This window comes from Fonsecaea nubica (genome assembly GCF_001646965.1).
Source record: "Fonsecaea nubica strain CBS 269.64 chromosome Unknown Scaff49, whole genome shotgun sequence".
NCBI classification, from domain to species: domain Eukaryota; kingdom Fungi; phylum Ascomycota; class Eurotiomycetes; order Chaetothyriales; family Herpotrichiellaceae; genus Fonsecaea; species Fonsecaea nubica.
The window spans coordinates 83,908-100,287 of NW_019173722.1; the positions used below are offsets into that span (position 1 = coordinate 83,908).

Sequence of the window (16,380 nt, forward strand, 5' to 3'; positions counted from 1 at the left end):
TGAATTGAAGTAGAGAGGTTGGTATATGCAAGCTTCTTCCTTCCCAGCTCGGACTCCCTCAATGTTACAATGCTCCACAGTCATGATCGCCCTATTCCGGGACCCGAAATCCCTCACAAAACACATCCCAAATTATGACACGGTGAAGACATGGCACATTTTGATACAAAGCTTCCGAGGCGTCGGTGCCAGCGTAGCCCACCTCTTGTTCCCCTCTGCACGTGGTCCAATGGTCACCCGGCTTACTTGAGGATTCTGGTGATAAGGCCGGTGGCCACAGTCCGTCCACCTTCTCGCATGTTGAATCGTTCACCAGCCTCCATCACCACGGGATGATGTGTCTTGAGGACCATCTCAAGGTTGTCTCCTGGCATGACCATCCTGGTGGGATCTTCGGTACCCTCTGGGAACTTGAGCTGTGCCGCCTCATCTGCGGTCCGAATGAAGACTTGCGGCTTGTAGTTCTCGGTGAAGCCGGTTTTTCTGCCTCCTTCTTCTTCTGTCAAAATGTAGAGTGACACAAGCGCTTCTTGATGCGCCTTGGCAGAACCTGGAACCGCAACCACCATTCCACGCTTGACATCTTCTCTTTTGACACCGCGAAGGAGAAGACCCGAGTTGTCACCAGCTCTTGATTCATCGCAGGACTTCTTGAAGGTCTCGATATCTGTAACCTTGGTCTTGATAACCTCTTCACGACCACCCACAATCTCAACCTCGCTATCCTTCTTCAGCACGCCTCGCAGCACACGACCCGAGGCGACAGTTCCTCTTCCAGCAATGGAGAAGACTTCTTCAACTGACATCAGGAAGGGCTTTTCAGTGTCTCGGACAGGGGTTGGGATCCAGCTATCGACAGCCTCCATCAAAGCATCAATCCTCTCGACTCCGATTTCCGGCCTGGTACCTTCGAGGGCGCAAAGAGCAGAGCCAAAGATGATAGGTGTGTTGTCTCCATCGAAGCCATATGAGGACAGGAGCTCGCGCATTTCCATTTCGACCAGTTCCAACATTTCAGGGTCCTCGACAGTGTCGACCTTGTTGACGAATACCACTAGTTTTTGGACACCGACCTGACGGGCTAGTAGGAGATGTTCTCGGGTTTGTGGCCTGTGCGAAAAGTCAATCTCATGCATGTGTTATTCGAGCATGGCGGGTATCATACATCTGACCGTCACCAGCGGCAACCACCACGACAGCACCATCCATAAGAGCAGCACCCGTAATCATGTTCTTGATGTAATCAGCGTGACCGGGACAGTCGACGTGAGAGTAATGTCGGTTGTTTGTCTCGTATTCAATGTGCGCCGTTGCGATGGTGATACCACGTTTTCGCTCTTCCGGAGCTTTGTCAATCTTGCCATAGTCAAGAAACTGTGCTAGGCCTTTGTCCGCCTGTCTTTTTGTGATAGCTGCTGTGAGAGTAGTCTGGGGCGATGATAAGCCGATGAATTCGATAGTTGCAGGCAGGGAGGTTTACCTTTCCATGATCGACGTGACCGATCGTACCTGAGAAACCTGTGAGATACCACCCCGGAACGCAGGGCAAGCACTTGCTACTTACCAACATTCACATGGGGCTTGGTCCGCTCGAAGACTGTGGCATATGCTCTGGCGGCAAATCTATCATGGCCAAAGACTCTGTTGACGGGGTTGACACCTCGAGCGGGGGATGCAATGTATCGGGAAGTGCGCAGGAGTGAAACGACCGAGCGAGAGAAGGCCATCGCGACGCCGGAGAAGAGAAGAATGGAAGAAACGAAGGAAGAGAAATCCCAAACCTGCAGCGCGCAAAGATGGAAAGGTGGTACAAGTGCAGGGAGCAAAGTGGCAGACTCAATGCGGACGCAGACCAAAAAAATAAAATGGCCTCGAATGACCTGCAGGGAAGCTCCAAGACTTGTCCACATTGGGAATAGTCATTTTTATACGGCGAAGCATTCTTGGCGTCTTCTGTATTCAGTCCCATTGAGATGAACATTATTTCTCTGTATAAACCAAACAGAAAGAAGACCCAAGAATGGACAAAGACAGCCATAAAGAAAATGGAGGGGACACTGGGCTATCAACCTCCTCAGAACTCCCACAAGACCTTGAAGCACAATCACTTGCCAAATTCGACGATCAAGTGGCCAAAGGACACCTGATCTATGAGCCTTCGACGGCCGAGACCGTGGAGGACCAGGGGTTCAAAGTAAGTCGGTGACATGGCTCGGCCTCGGCTGGACAACAAAACAGAAACTAGCAAGCCATGCGAGACTTCCTCTCCCAAAGCTGCTGGTGATCTGACGACCGCAGCTCAGTTTTCGATTTGTGCCACACCTGCGCCGCAAGCCGATCACGCCATCAGATGCGCCTGAACGCAAGACAGGAAAGGGGCACAATCCCTTTCTCAATCCCAAGCCGGAAGAGATCCTTTCTGAGGTCGGGCCATCGCATCTTCTGATCTTGAACAAATTCAGTGTTTACAGACCGAGTCTGCTGGTCATTACGAGGCATTTTGCCCCTCAGTCCGATGACCTTGATTTCAGCGACTTGTCGGCCGCCTGGGCAATCTTGCAACACTTCAAGCAGCGGTATATGATGATATACAACTGTGGCTTCGAGTCTGGGTCTAGTCAGGGGCATAAGCATCTACAATTCTGGCCGTATCCCGATGAGCAAGAGTTGGGATTCCAGCTCTTTCCAAACGTGGCTGAGTCGACAGTTAACATCACGGATGATATCCCGACCGTGCCTCACAAACACTTTGTTCTTCGGTTGCCAACGCACTGTGATGCAAATACCCTTATCCAAGCCTACGGAAAACTTGTCGCAAGAGTTCGTCACAGCCACGCAGAAGCCGGTGGGGGCACCGATTACAATGTGATCCTGGTGAGAGAGTGGATGTGCCTGATTCCTCGTCGGCACAGTGGCCTTGAGAGAGGAGCGGGTGCGAACTCTGCGGCGATGCTGGGACTTGTGTGGGTGGCCATTGAAGCTGAAAAAGACATCTGGAAGACTCCTGGGCCAGCGGACTATCTCAGATACCTGGGTATCCCGAGATAGTGCCCTTTTATACTCCTGCAAGATCTTTGCAGTCGAGGTGGAGACGATAAATCTAGACAAAAGAATGATAGACTAGAATAAAGATAATTGTGTTGAACAATCCCTTGACTCTGTTCCCAAAGCTTATAAGAGGGCGCGGCTGTGGGCCAATAGGCAGAGCGGTTGTCATGCGATTTCGAGGTTTCGTGGTTGGAGGCGACGACATTTTTATTTCTCCGCAGCGCAGCCTCGACTCCGCCAAATTCCAAAAATGTACGACCTTCCAACAACTCCGCTCTAACCTTGCGATTGTTTATGAGAAAGAAGACAGAACATGGGAAAAGGTCAGATCGCCTCCCCTTGCTCGACTCAGCCTGCTGACGAGCTTTTCCAGGAACCGACAAACTCTACGTATGAGCGCGACCCTCCGCAATTCCACGGTGCTTTTGGTTGTCCACTAACAAACCCTCACACCAGATCACTCACTCCGAATGGGCCTCGTCCGATGCCTACTCAGCCAGCGCCGGCGCTGGTGTGCGCGCTGACACCTCCCACCACGCCGCCTTCAAACGGCTACCCTTCAACTTTTGCGCGCTGAGTCTGCAGCCCTTCACCACGCCTGTCTGCACCGCCGAAGGCATCATATTCGACCATGAGAACATCCTACGGTGGCTGCTGAAACACGACACGAACCCGACGAACGGAAAGCCCTTGAAGCAGCAAGATCTCATAAAGCTGAACTTTGCGAAGAACGACAGCGACGAGTATGTCGACCCCGTCACGTTCAAGGTCTTCACGGACAACACGCACATCGTCGCGGTGCGCCACGGAGAATCGGCCAATGTCTTCGCGTATGACACGGTCGAGCGGCTGAATATAAAACCCAAGATGTGGCGCGATTTGGTCTCGGACGAGGAGTTCACCAGGAAAGATTTGATCACCCTGCAAGATCCGCAGAACCTGGAGTCACGCAACCTCACCTCGTTCAAGTACCTGAAAGATGGCGAAGATTCGGGAATTCCCAAAGAGGAAGCGTCGATCAATACCGCAAGCTTGGGTAGTGCTGCGGATCTAAAGATCATGAAAGCGAAAGAAGCGGTTGCGAAAGCCAGAGCCGAGCGAGCAAATGCTGCCGGACAGAACAGTAAATCCTTATCGGCGGCAACGTCGATCAACTCGGTCAATAAGACCAGCTCAACATCCCAGTCGTCCAAAACAATACCCTACAATGCAACGCGGCACACAACCGGTCAGGCCGCCGCGTCTTTCACCTCCACTGGTCTCACACCGCACACGTCAAACGCGCTCGCAACAATGACAGACGAAGAATATATCCTTAAACCCCGACGCGTCAAACACAAGGGCTACGTCCGGTTAACCACCACCCTCGGGCCCCTGACATTAGAACTCAACCCCGAATATGCGCCGAAAGCGGTGTGGAACTTTGTCAAGCTGGCGCAAAAGGGATATTACGACGGCATCATTTTCCACCGCAACATCCGCAACTTCATGATCCAGTCGGGCGATCCGACGGGGAGCGGCAGGGGCGGGACCAGCATCTGGGGCAAAAACTTCAACGACGAGCTCGAAGGCCCGCTCAAGCACGACAAGCGAGGCGTGCTGAGCATGGCGAACAAGGGCAAGAACACCAACAGTTCGCAGTTCTTCATCACCTACCGGCCCGCCAGCCACCTGGACCACAAACACACCATCTTTGGACGTGTCGCCGAGGACGCCGAGGACGGAGGCGACTCGATGGAGACGCTCAAGCGGCTGGAAAACGCCCCCGTGGACAGCACCGACCGGCCCACCGAGGAGATCAAGATCGTCGAGGCCACGGTGCTGATCGACCCGTTTGACGAGTTCTGGAAGCAGAAGAACCAGGCCGAGCGGAGCGAGAAGGAGAAGTCGGACCGGAAAGCCGCGGTAACAGACCCAGGGAGTCTCGGTGTGGACGAGGACCGCACCACGTGGACCGGTAAGAGGATACGTGACGACGGCACCGTGGAATCCGGCGGCGGGGCCGGACAGGTCGGGAAATACCTCAAGGCGTCACTGTCGAGGCACGGCCAGGACAATGACGAGGACGAGATCGTCGAGGTCATTGACGACGAGCCGGAGCAGCCCGTGCGGAAAAAGACAAAAGGCGGAGGAGGCGGCTTTGGAAATTTTGATTCGTGGTGATCTCTACGGTGTTCTCTTCTACGTGGGAACGCCCAGGATATACAGAATCGACTTACTTACTTGACTCGAAATGCCAGGAATCAATGCGCTAATCCGAAACAATCCGTGTTAACCCATCTTGATCTACCTTGACCTACTTTGTCGATTTTGATCAGATATCCAGCCGAGCCAAGCCACACACCTCATCAAGCTCTTCTTCCTCTGAAAGCCCAAATTCTCCTTCCTACGCCCCAATCTGCGTATTCTGTATCAGCAAACTCGCCTTTTTGTCACGCCGATCTACCTTTTGCCCCTGAGGCGCGTCATGTCGCACAAGCTCAAGGGAGTTCGGGGTCCTCGCTGGGAGGTTCAGGGTAGCCCATGGGACCTGGAGGGGGGTTCAAGGGCTCTTCACGCCAAACCAAGGTGAGTGGAGGGAAGTCCATGGGGAATGGAAGGATGTTCAGGGGGTTGGGAGGGGGGTTCATGGGGGAGTGCTAGATTGTTCAGTGGGGGTAGGGGGTTGTTCATGGGAGGGGCAGGGTAGTTCAAGGGAAGTGCCGGATAGTTCATAGGGGTTAGAGGGTAATTCAGGGGCGGTAGAAGGTCGTTCATGGGGGGTGCCGGGTAGTTCATGACGTTCGAGATGGTCATGATATTCGGGCGAGAAGCGTGCGATGCCGATGGAGCTTCTGCGGTAGGGGCAGAAGTCGATACGAGAGGAATCCCATAGGACATCTCAACATCTGTGGGTTGATCAGCAGATCTGACAACTGGAGCAGATGAGGAGGCACCAGAAGGATGGGGATCAGCGACATCCCAGGGTGGAACAGCCAATTCACCAGGGGCCCAACCCTCGTTGTCCCTCAAGCCTTCATGTGGGCAGTAGTCACCCAAGCATGTCCCTGTGCCTTGCCAGCCCACATACCATTCGGCCCAGAATTTCTTGGCTCGCTGGTACCAGTACCTACGATGCGCAATAGGTAGCTCCAGCAGATCAAAGAGCTCCTTGAGCGATCTCTTCTTATCGATTTGGAACAAACTCTCGTACTTGGAAGCCTCCCGAAGGACATCAGCCCGAGTATCGGGGTTCGACAGAGTATCCTGCCAAAGTGCGTTAGTAGGAGTATCCAAAACTCCAGTTCTCAGCGGCTGGGCTACCGTACCCGAACTCGCAGAGAGAATTTTGTGCGCAAATGACGGTGGCCAAGTGCCATCGGGTGGAGATACCTCGTTCGCCTTTCGCTCAGCGGCTCGTGCCAGGCTACTGACCAAAAACACCCACTGGGAAATGTCTTCAAACTCCAGCGTACCATGGTGCTGTCGGAACTCGACAGTCCGCTTGTCATCCGCGTGGCCGAAATCGAAGCAATTGCAGAAGTTGACAAAGCATTCGCGAACCAAGTACCGGTAGTGCCCAGGGTTTCCGGAGGGTATCGTTGTTAGTAACTCGACCAGTTCTTCATTTTCGGTGGCTCGGAAAATCCGAAGGAACGCATCTTCAGGCGAGAACACGGGTCCCTTAGTGCATGTATGCCTAGGAAACGTATCGGAAAGCCTTCCCAAGAAGCGGTTGCTACCGATATAGCCACGCGAATAAGTCTGACTGATTGCATGGCGTTGAGGGTGGTGGAATAATGTTATGGTATCCTCAAAAGCGAGGCAGATGAAGGCGAGGTGGCGCAGAAAGTTCAAGGGGATGCCCATCTGACCCTCAGGCTGAGGTTGCAGACCTATATGGACGTGAATTCCGGCAGCTTCTGGGTCAGACAAGAAGAAGTAAGGTGTACCCTCGGGTCGGGTTTCCGTCAGGAGTCTGAGGTAGGTTGAGACGTCAGTGAGCCCATGGGGTTGAAAGCTGCCATTGGAGTCGTACTCAGGAACCTTGAGGGCAGGAGAAATGAGCTCCAACCCTACGAATTCCCAACCCCTCCAGGTTTTGATCGTTCCCCCGGACCACTTGCGAAGCTCGTCGACGTCACTGGGCAATCTCACCGATCTGTCTTGCCCCATGGTCCATTGAGAAAACCCCTCGAAGGTTGCATCCTCCATTCCTGGCTCGAGCTCAACTCTGAGCCTCGCGCCCCTACTTCGTAGAATACTGACCGCTTGCAGAAAGCTTCTATACGTGTCCGACGTTGGATCGAAATCCGGGGGATTAGGAGAGTCTGGGCGAATGGTACAGTACTGTGGAAACATCCATGTGAAGGCTGGGTTCGTCTCGACGGCATCTTTGTTGATACCAAAGACGTGTTCAATCTCAATGCCGAATGTCAAGGGAAGTTTTTCGGTTGTGTTTGGAGTCATTTTGTGCCAATGGCCGAGTTGGCAGAGCCAATGTTGATTTGAGTCTTGTGCTGACTTTGATGACTTGCCAACGATGATGCAATGGTATGCCCTCCCATGCTGGTGGTGGGCGTTCTTGAGATATAAGTAGTCGGAGGATCAACCCAGGGGCGCGCAACTAGGGCAGTGTAGGATAGGCAGCTGTGTCTCGACAACAAATTCAAGCAAGCAAACAAACAAAGACGCGACTCTCGAGTGAAAGAGGAAACCGAAGAGCCATCTGCCTTGTTGGTTTGCGGGGGAAAGCCTTGTGTAAGGCAGTCAAAGAAGTCATTGTTTGGCGTTGTAAGGCACCGATAGCTGCGGTACGCAGTTGGGTGACTGACCGTTGGCGGTAGCAGCAATAGTAGTGAAGTAGAGAAATGTTAGTCCACATCAATATGTAATAGCCTCATGAAGGGGAGGCAGCGGGAGAGGAAACGTGAGGGAAGTAGATTCGAAGACAAAGACGAAGTGGTGATAGAGAGAAGGATGAAGGAAGATGGTCGAGACTGCGCTGAGCTGAGCTGCGCTGCGCTGTGGTGGTGAATCTCGCAGCTTGTCGTTCGTCTCACAACTTCACTTTTCCATCCCACTCCCATCTCACTTTTACGCCCCCCAATGCTAACTTTGCTTGGCCTAACCAACGACGAGCCGAGATAATAAAGAGACATAAGCACTTCGGTTCTGCTTCCAAGTCTCCGCGGCTCCATCTGCGGCTGAAAGCCCAAAAGCCCACAACCCACACCAGCTTGACAGCCGTAACCTGCTTCGAGAAGTTGGCACCAGCTGGTGGTATTCATGCTGGTAATCACGCTGATAATGAACTAGGCACGGAACATTACTTACGGCATCCTCCTGCCTTCTTCTGCTTGCCTACCTATACCATGTCCCTTTGTCTCAACGAGGCCTAGTCAACTACGCTCCTCAGACTCGTATTCATCCTGGAGGGGCTAAAGTCGGTTGGTCGATCTGTGGTCGATGATTTCTTTGGGGGCTGCCACTACTTTTCATCGGTCCTCCGACGCTTACTGTTACTTCATCACCTCAACTTGACTGAAATCCCGCACGACGACGACACTCGTGTACTGCAGTTCTCGTTGCAGTTCATCCTTGGTCTTTGTCTACCTGTGTCGTACTAATATCCGCAGCCTGCGAGGGCGACAGATGGTTGTACGGACAACCCGGCGCAAACACTTGGTGGCATTCCGATCTCGCCTGATTTGTTTGTGGTGGTTCGGGCTCCGCTTGCTCGGTCCAGACTTGCATTGGGGACGGCTATATTATTACCTCACTGCATACAGAGTCCTGTCCTGCGGGCATTCTACGGGATACCATACAGATTCGTGCAGTTGAAGATTGAATCGTTGATCGAATCATGGCTTTCATGCAAACATCCTTCAAGTCTGGCTGGATTACCGATCTGGTCCTGCCCGCTCCGCCAGAGGGAAAGTCTCCACAAGATGTACTCGACGCCGGCTACGAACTGGCGCTCAAGATGTGCACGGATCCGATCCTGATGGCCCAGCTGAATCCGCTTGTCAACAAGGTGGTCAACATTCCCGCCTCGGATCCCAAAGCCGTCGACCACAAGGCAATGTGCAAGGATTTCAAGGTCGACCTCGACGCCGACTATGCGGCCGAGGACTTCCAGCATTACGCCATCACGGACAAGCTCAACGTGATTCCGGGCTACAGCACAGACCTGACATATTACAGCGCGATCCGACGCACCAAGGACGGCATGGAGGCGCTCACCAACCCAGGCTCAGGCGTGACCATTTACGGTCGGTTCACCATCCGGATCGCCGAGCCACGCGACGTCAAAGCGTTGGACGCGAGCGACGGCAAGGGCTGGGTGGTCAACTTTTACGAAACCAACGAGTTGAGGTGCAACGTCATGCTGAGCTACTACATCCGCGCCACGACGGACAAGTCGCACAGGACAGCCCATGGTCGGTTCAAGGAGATGTGGTACCAAGGGATGAAGGACATGGGGTATCCATCCACGTCGTGATGTAACGAAGTTTTTGGTGTCTGGAATCGGCGCTGCTGCTGCTGCTCAATTTGTCTGGGTTTTTGGAGCGTTCGGGTTTCGTCCTCGTTTGGTTGGGTTTCATGCAACCGTTGGTTCTCTAGCAGGAGAAAAAGTCGTGAAAGAGAAGGAGAGTACGCTATACGCTATACGCTATACGCTGTACGGGGAGAAGGGTCACAATAATGAGAATCAAGAAATCGGTCCGGAATCTGCTAGTATACAAGGCAGGCTGGTGTCGTCTGATCCCCGAACAAAGGCGACCACTAGGTCTACCAGACTCCTGGCAACGATAGGTGTTGGAGGGTTGCATATGACATTTCCACCTCTTGTCTCGCCTCGTCCCTTGTTCCGTTGTGTGTACCTATCTTTCTATCTATATACATATGAATGTATTCCCTCGTCCACTTCCCCCTACAAGGCTGTTCCAAGCGTATACTCGACGCGGTCTTCTTCTCGTTTTCGCGATTCTCTATCCATTAATGAGTCGCCAATCCAAAACCCAACAGAGAATGATCGACTGATTGATCGATTGATAAATCTGCTCAGTTCACAGTGACGAAGTACGTGAGAAAGAAAGGGTATCAATTTTTCCGGGAGACGACTGGCTATGTACCCAGCGAGAGGTATGTAAGTATGGTAACAAAAGCAACTGCAAAAGCAACTGCAACCAGAACCAGATCCTTGCACCCCATGGCTGAAAGGTCTTCGTATATGTAATGCTTTTTGTTCGGTGAATCGATCGCTTGAACGCAGCAGCAAAAATAATTCCAGACAAGAAATAACTTCTTCAGCACCCCCTTTTTCAATGGAAAAACGGACTCCGTCACTCCGTATCAAGTCAAGCTGGTAAGCCCGAGACGTACTTGACGGCGATCACCCATTCCGTGCCAAAGTCGGTTCCGTGTTTTCTTCGAGATCCATGCTTCTGCCACGCCGCTGCTGTGATGCCGATATCTGCTACCCACACCTGCCAGGTAGGCTCTGTGACTCCATCATGGGACATTCCATAGAGCAAGCCCGTCTTCGGCGCCCCTAGACTGACGATGTGCGTACTGTTCATAACCAGTGGCTGTCCATCAACTTCCGTCAACAGCCCCGACGTGGCAGATAACCCGCTTGGCACATCGATGGAGAGGACGAGAGAGCTGCGATTGGCCCAGCGGATCATCTCCAGGACAGTGGCTTGGTCGTCCGTCCGTAGCTCTTCAAATGTGACGTGCACTCCAAGCAGAGCATCAACAATCACGTCGGGGGTAGGGCCGCCTGCGCTAGCTTTGGTCTGATATTCATCCCAGCGATCCACGTACCCTTGTCCCTTCTTGTAAATGCCGAGTTGTTTCCTCATCACCTCCAGGAGCAGTTCTTCACGCTCACCCCCAAGGATGACAATGGTCACTCGCAGCCTTCTATTCCGCAGATGCCTGGCTGCGGCGATGGCTCTAGCACCAGACTTGTGATTGCCCACTAGGAACAGCACACTTCTGACGTCGGGGATCTTGAGCAACGCCATGGCTATACTCCGTCCGGCATTCTCCGACAGCATGTCTTCCGTGAGGCCCAGTTCTGAAGTGCAGAGTTGCTCTATTTCGAGCATCTGCAGTGGTGAGAGACAATGGCACGGTTTGTTGTTGAGAAGTTTGAAGCTACCACGGTTGCCGGACACGGACCCATTGAGGGGCGATGAGGTCTGCATTCGACCCAGAGGACGTGGCGATTCTGTTCGGTCAAGGTGTGGAGGTATGACACTGCCCTTCCTTGAACCAAGGGGCTTACGAGAGCCAGCCCTCTTGGAGCCTCGCCCGCTGCTGTAATGACCCTCTCCCCCCAATGACTCGTCTTCAGTTTCCCCAGCTTCACTCTTCCATCGATCTTTGTCCTTTCCATCTGGCTTGTCCAGAACATTTTCGGTGAAGTGCAGGTTTCGGCCTCCGTTGGTACCAGGCCGTGCTCTACGATTGAAGCTCACTAGTCGGTCGGCTTCCGCGGTGGTGTCTGCTTGCCGGATATCGTCAAAGACTCGTCGCTTGTCAAATTTGGAAAGATTGGTTTCGAAGTCAAAGTCGCCCATATCTTGGATGTCTGTGGCATCTTCTGTAGCCCAACCGTTGATCTCGTCCACGGCTTTCCGACCCCTCTGGGCTTTCTTTCTGGGCTGTCGTGGTACCTCCTCGATAAATGGAGTCTGTCGCCAACCTTTACCTTTTCCTGCTTTCTTCTGACCCTTGAGCGGACCATGGTTGACATCCTTCATGTCAATAATCCCCGGCCCCGTTTGTGACGGTGTGTATTGTGCCTTCTTTTCGCTTGTTGCCACTGGTGCTGGCTTAGCAGCAGCAGCAACGTTGCTCTCCAGATTCAATGCATCAAACGGCTCTGTAAGGGTGGCACTGGCAGGTGTGTTTCTTTTCTCCGTCTTCCTGGGGACTGCCGTGGCGATACTGGACACAGAGCTATAGCCTACGTTGCCGTTCCGTGCTCTGTGCGCCGGCGGGTTGCTCACGATCCCGTCGGCGATCATGATCGGAGACACTGGCTGCGGCTGCTGAACGACTGCTGGTAATAGCCCAAGTTTGGCCGGCGGTTTCGTGTAGCTTATGATGGCGGGGTCGACGAAGGCGGGTGCATTTTGCTGCTGCTGTTGAAGGACTCGGGGGATTTTGGGAATCTGCGGTTGAGCAGAGGCGACTGGTGTAGGCAATTCCTCCTCTTCAATGAGGGTCGGTTGCGAAGGGGACACTTCCAGATCTGCAATAGCGGAGGAGTCAATGGCATAGGATGCGAGTCGTTGGCCATTCCAAAGGAGTACTACATACCAGGTTAGCAATGTGAGCTGGAACGGAGAAAGGAGCCTACCATTCTGAAGGATGAGCTTTTGATTGACGACGTCGGCCACGACGCCCTGTATCTGAGCCTGCGGGGGATTCTGTAGCGTGACCAGAATGGTGTAGCCAACAAAGTCGGACGCCATGGTGAATGAGGAGCGAGTGTGGCAGATATACAGGGGCAAACGGTTTCTATATGTTCATGCTGCTCGAGATGAGGTCGAGACGAGATGAGTAAAAATTCCGAGGAGATTTTCAAGTTCAACCCGCAAGGGATCAAGAATGAGTGCTGGGTGAGAGCGACTTGGTCAAGTCAATTCAACTTGGTTCCTGGCTTCGCGGGAAAAGTCGATAAAGTTTGAAGTTTCCTCTTTCGTCATCGGTGCACACGACCATTCAGGGCTGAACCCAAGGCACTCACTACCAGCCGAGTTCATCATAGACTGTGTTTCATATTTGATATCTGACAGACTAGTTCATGTCACTTTGGTGCTCCTTGGAGTCTCAATAAGATGTTCTCAGCACGCTCCCCACATGCAGGCGCCAGTCCACATAGACTGATCCATGTCGCTACATCGCGCCCGCCTTCAGCATTTGCTTCTCGGCCTCGAGCATTTCCTCCAAGGTATAGTCGTCTCCGAAGTCATCCTCCTCGGCCAGGACTTTCTTGACTTCCTTCTTCTCCAGTGTCTCATGACCGGATAGCTTGGAATAAAACTGCAACACCTTCTGATGAACCATGACTTTCCGCTCGTCGAATCGAAGTACCTGCAAGCCTTCCTTTGTCCTTGCTCGGCTCAATGCGACATAGGCTTGGCCTTTCTCGAAAACTTTCCCGAGGTCCACCTTGACTCGGCTGAGTGTCTGACCTTGAGCTTTGTGAATGGACAACGCCCAAGCTAGGATGAGAGGCACTTGAACTCGTTTCGCAAGAACTTCGCCATTCTGGGATTCGGTCTTCCACTCATCCGGCGAGCAAAGCATACTCCTCGACGTCCCATCAGGCAGGTTGAATCTCACCATGGGCCACAGCATTCTAGGCTCGCCACCCGTGGTCGAGTTCTTCAACCTAGCTTCGCGGATCTTCTCACGTGCCGCCTTTATGTCGCTCTCATCTTCTCCGTCATCAGGCTCGTGTGCTAGGAGAAATGTAGGTTCGTCATCCTTGTAGGTGAAGAACGTGCCTTCATCCATGAAGGACTGGACAATTCCAAGGGATCCATTGACGAGTTGCTGATCAATGTTCTTGATCAGCATAACCTGCGCCCCTTTCTTCAGCTCCAGTATCTCAGGAGCGATAAAGTTATTCAGCAACGCCTTTCGCGTGTTAGGTTCAGCGGTGCCCGAGTCAACGGCGGTGAAAGTCATCATTTGACCAGACAGTTTTCGCATACGATTCTGGTTGGCGTTTTCCACTTCCTCGCGACGAGGGTATCTATGCAGTGTTAGCTGGCTGGTATGCCATCGGAGGGGAAATCTTACAGCTCAGTTGCCTCGAGCTCATCACGAAAATCCAGGGGCCTCGAAAGTGACTTGAACTCTCGAATAGTGGCAGGACTCATCTTGCCCAGACGCATTTCGTTGAGCATCCTTGCGAATTGTTCGTCCTTCTGACGAAAGACATGGGTCAACAAGATGGTATGTTGGATACAGGTGTTCCACGTCACTGCCTCAAAGACAAATTTGGCTGAAGTATTCTTGTCAGGTACAGGAGGAAGCTGAAAAAAGTCGCCAGTGACAACCAACTGAATACCACCGAATGGTCGGCCATTGTTTCGAATAGTGCGTGCCACTTGTTCGAGTTTGTCAAAAAGTTGACCGTCAACCATGGACACTTCGTCAATGATTAGAACCTTGGTTCGGAGCCATTTCTGTCTTGATTTCTGATTGCGTTTGATCTTCTTGACTAGTTCAGGCGCAGGTTCTTTTCCCAACCCGATTCCGGACCAACTATGCAGCGTCTGTCCTTCCAAGATGCACGATGCTAAGCCGGTCGAAGCTGTGACTGCGATGCGATCAGGGTCCTTCCGGTACTTGTGCTTCAACTTGGAAATTATTGCCCTCATAAGAACCGATTTTCCAGTACCAGCAGACCCGGTGAAGAAGACGCTCTTCCCTTCATCCATGACTGCCTTCACTACAGCCTTTTGCTCGTCACTCAAGAAAGGTTCCGACACTCTGTCAAACGCCGCAGGACCAGTTTCAGTTGGCTTGGGGGTCGTCGACAGAGCCGTGCGGTCAGAGGATGACCTGGAAAGTGAGGTATTTGTTCGATGACGGGCAAATGTCGACTTCTGTAACATATCCGACATCGCTAGCGATGCTTTGTCCCGGCTGCTCGCATTCTGGAAGTGTTTTGACGTAAAGCTATCGAATCTGCCGGAACGCTCGCCCTGTACTGTGCTTTCTCCATCCCGGGATGCACCTGGGACCTGAGACGTAAATGACGCGGGAAGTGCTCTTTTCTTATTGGGGCCAGCCGGCCGTGGTTCCGGTATATCTCTTAGCGCTCTTTGGGCAGCCGGGTTTTCGTAATGATGCACGGGGGAGGACGACCATGGAACTTCGGCGCTACTTGCAGGCGCAACTGGAGAACCCTTTGGAATTGGCGGTAGTGAAGGATAAGAGACGGCATCTATAGGACGAAGGTTGGGGTATCGCACGTCGTGCTGTCCTTCGTCGTTATCGGTGAGGTCAACGAAGCTGGGAGGGGTGTTTTCATCGGCCCATGGTTGCTGATGGAGAGAGCTCAGATTGCTCGAGGTGCTCAAGGATCGATCCAACTTCCGCTTCAATAGGCCCGCCGATGGCTCTCGGGGGGCATTGGCGGCGGAGGAACTGAACGGCAGGGGAGACTGCTTTTTCTCGTTGGATGCCGAGGATGCATGTCTGTCAGCTGCCCGGGCAAGCATGATAGCATTGACAAAGGACTTTGGAGATCTCAAGGCACGGGCCGGCGAACGCAGGATGCGGCTCGAAGAGCAGAGTTGCATGAAAAGCAAGGAGGGAGAGCGGCCAAGGATTGTACACAATATAGAAGACAAGGGGATGTCATTGACACTGTACGTGTGGAAGGAGCACTCTACACGGGTACATTGTTGCGAAGCCGATGAAGGGACAACGCGTGATTGATTCGCGAGTCGCAGTCAGCGGGTTGCGGGTCGCGTTTCTGCAGAGGCTTGGCGGAGAAAGATGCGGGAAGCGTGCTCGACGGTCACGTGGATATTTAACCCCGGCCTTCGCTTTTATATCCGCTTCACATGCCTTTCATCGTTGCTCCGCCATATCGAGTACATGTAGTAAAACGTTCTTGGTATACCAAGTATAACTGTCCATGCATTCACGTTCCCTTGCCTCTCACTGCACGCCTCACAGCTCTAACGGAGCATACCGTCCATACTCAAGAGCAACGGTAACCCTCTCTCAACATACGATTATGTGTTCCATTCTTCATTCTGTGCGCGCAAGCCCCTTCACATACATCCTCCCGTTAGTGTTTTACAAACCTAGAGAGACGATTGATGGCTCAGGACGTACCTCGTACTTGTCCCAGAGCACGTCCCATTCAGGAGGAAAGCCACCTAGCATCCAATAAAGAGCAACTTCAAATCAACCAATAATATAAGGGTAATTAGTACGAGCTAGCCCGATGCGGAGCAAATGGCCAATGAGGGCAAGGCAAAGCACGAGTAGTTATGGCTGACCACGTACGTAGGTAAAGTAAGCAAAAGAACCCTTTCCCACATTTGATCGTACCTACAAGTACAAGGTTACTCTACCCAGCGAACCGGGTCAGCAAGTGATGAACCACAGTAGTCGGTACTCGTAGGAACCATGCACGAGGAAAGCCCTTGTCATCATCGTGGGAGAGACTAACGGATGACGCCCAGAAGGCTGGACTTGTACAAAGTACAAGTGCTCGGTACTTGTGTGATGAACCTCCACCCATGCTGAGTGGGGACTAGATGGCTACCAATGACTCAGTCGCTAGATGCCCACTACCCT

At 52.7% G+C, this 16,380-nt stretch overlaps 6 protein-coding genes across 6 annotated transcripts; 2 read left to right on the forward strand and 4 right to left on the reverse strand.

The window, feature by feature from the left end:
• Positions 1-242: 242 nt before the first annotated feature.
• On the reverse strand, positions 243-1,727 carry AYO20_07192 (elongation factor Tu, mitochondrial; the record flags this gene model as incomplete). Its single annotated transcript, XM_022645479.1, has 4 exons — positions 243-1,110; positions 1,166-1,428; positions 1,481-1,509; positions 1,565-1,727. 4 exons carry the CDS (start codon positions 1,725-1,727, stop codon positions 243-245), a joined length of 1,323 nt encoding a protein of 440 aa, XP_022498518.1.
• A 293-nt stretch (positions 1,728-2,020) lies between these two features.
• AYO20_07193 (hypothetical protein) lies at positions 2,021-5,211 on the forward strand (the record flags this gene model as incomplete). The annotated part of the gene is made up of 3 exons (XM_022645480.1): positions 2,021-2,194; positions 2,299-2,874; positions 3,505-5,211. 3 exons carry the CDS (start codon positions 2,021-2,023, stop codon positions 5,209-5,211), a joined length of 2,457 nt encoding a protein of 818 aa, XP_022498519.1.
• A 390-nt stretch (positions 5,212-5,601) lies between these two features.
• Positions 5,602-7,497, reverse strand: AYO20_07194 (hypothetical protein; the record flags this gene model as incomplete). The annotated part of the gene is made up of 1 exon (XM_022645481.1): positions 5,602-7,497. One exon carries the CDS (start codon positions 7,495-7,497, stop codon positions 5,602-5,604), a length of 1,896 nt encoding a protein of 631 aa, XP_022498520.1.
• A 1,396-nt stretch (positions 7,498-8,893) lies between these two features.
• Positions 8,894-9,532, forward strand: AYO20_07195 (hypothetical protein; the record flags this gene model as incomplete). Its single annotated transcript, XM_022645482.1, has 1 exon — positions 8,894-9,532. The coding sequence occupies one exon, from the start codon at positions 8,894-8,896 to the stop codon at positions 9,530-9,532; it is 639 nt and encodes a 212-aa protein (XP_022498521.1).
• An 859-nt stretch (positions 9,533-10,391) lies between these two features.
• On the reverse strand, positions 10,392-12,521 carry AYO20_07196 (YjeF family domain-containing protein; the record flags this gene model as incomplete). Its single annotated transcript, XM_022645483.1, has 2 exons — positions 10,392-12,358; positions 12,407-12,521. The coding sequence occupies 2 exons, from the start codon at positions 12,519-12,521 to the stop codon at positions 10,392-10,394; spliced, it is 2,082 nt and encodes a 693-aa protein (XP_022498522.1).
• A 424-nt stretch (positions 12,522-12,945) lies between these two features.
• AYO20_07197 (hypothetical protein) lies at positions 12,946-15,287 on the reverse strand (the record flags this gene model as incomplete). Its single annotated transcript, XM_022645484.1, has 2 exons — positions 12,946-13,810; positions 13,858-15,287. The coding sequence occupies 2 exons, from the start codon at positions 15,285-15,287 to the stop codon at positions 12,946-12,948; spliced, it is 2,295 nt and encodes a 764-aa protein (XP_022498523.1).
• Between the last annotated feature and the right edge of the window lie 1,093 nt (positions 15,288-16,380).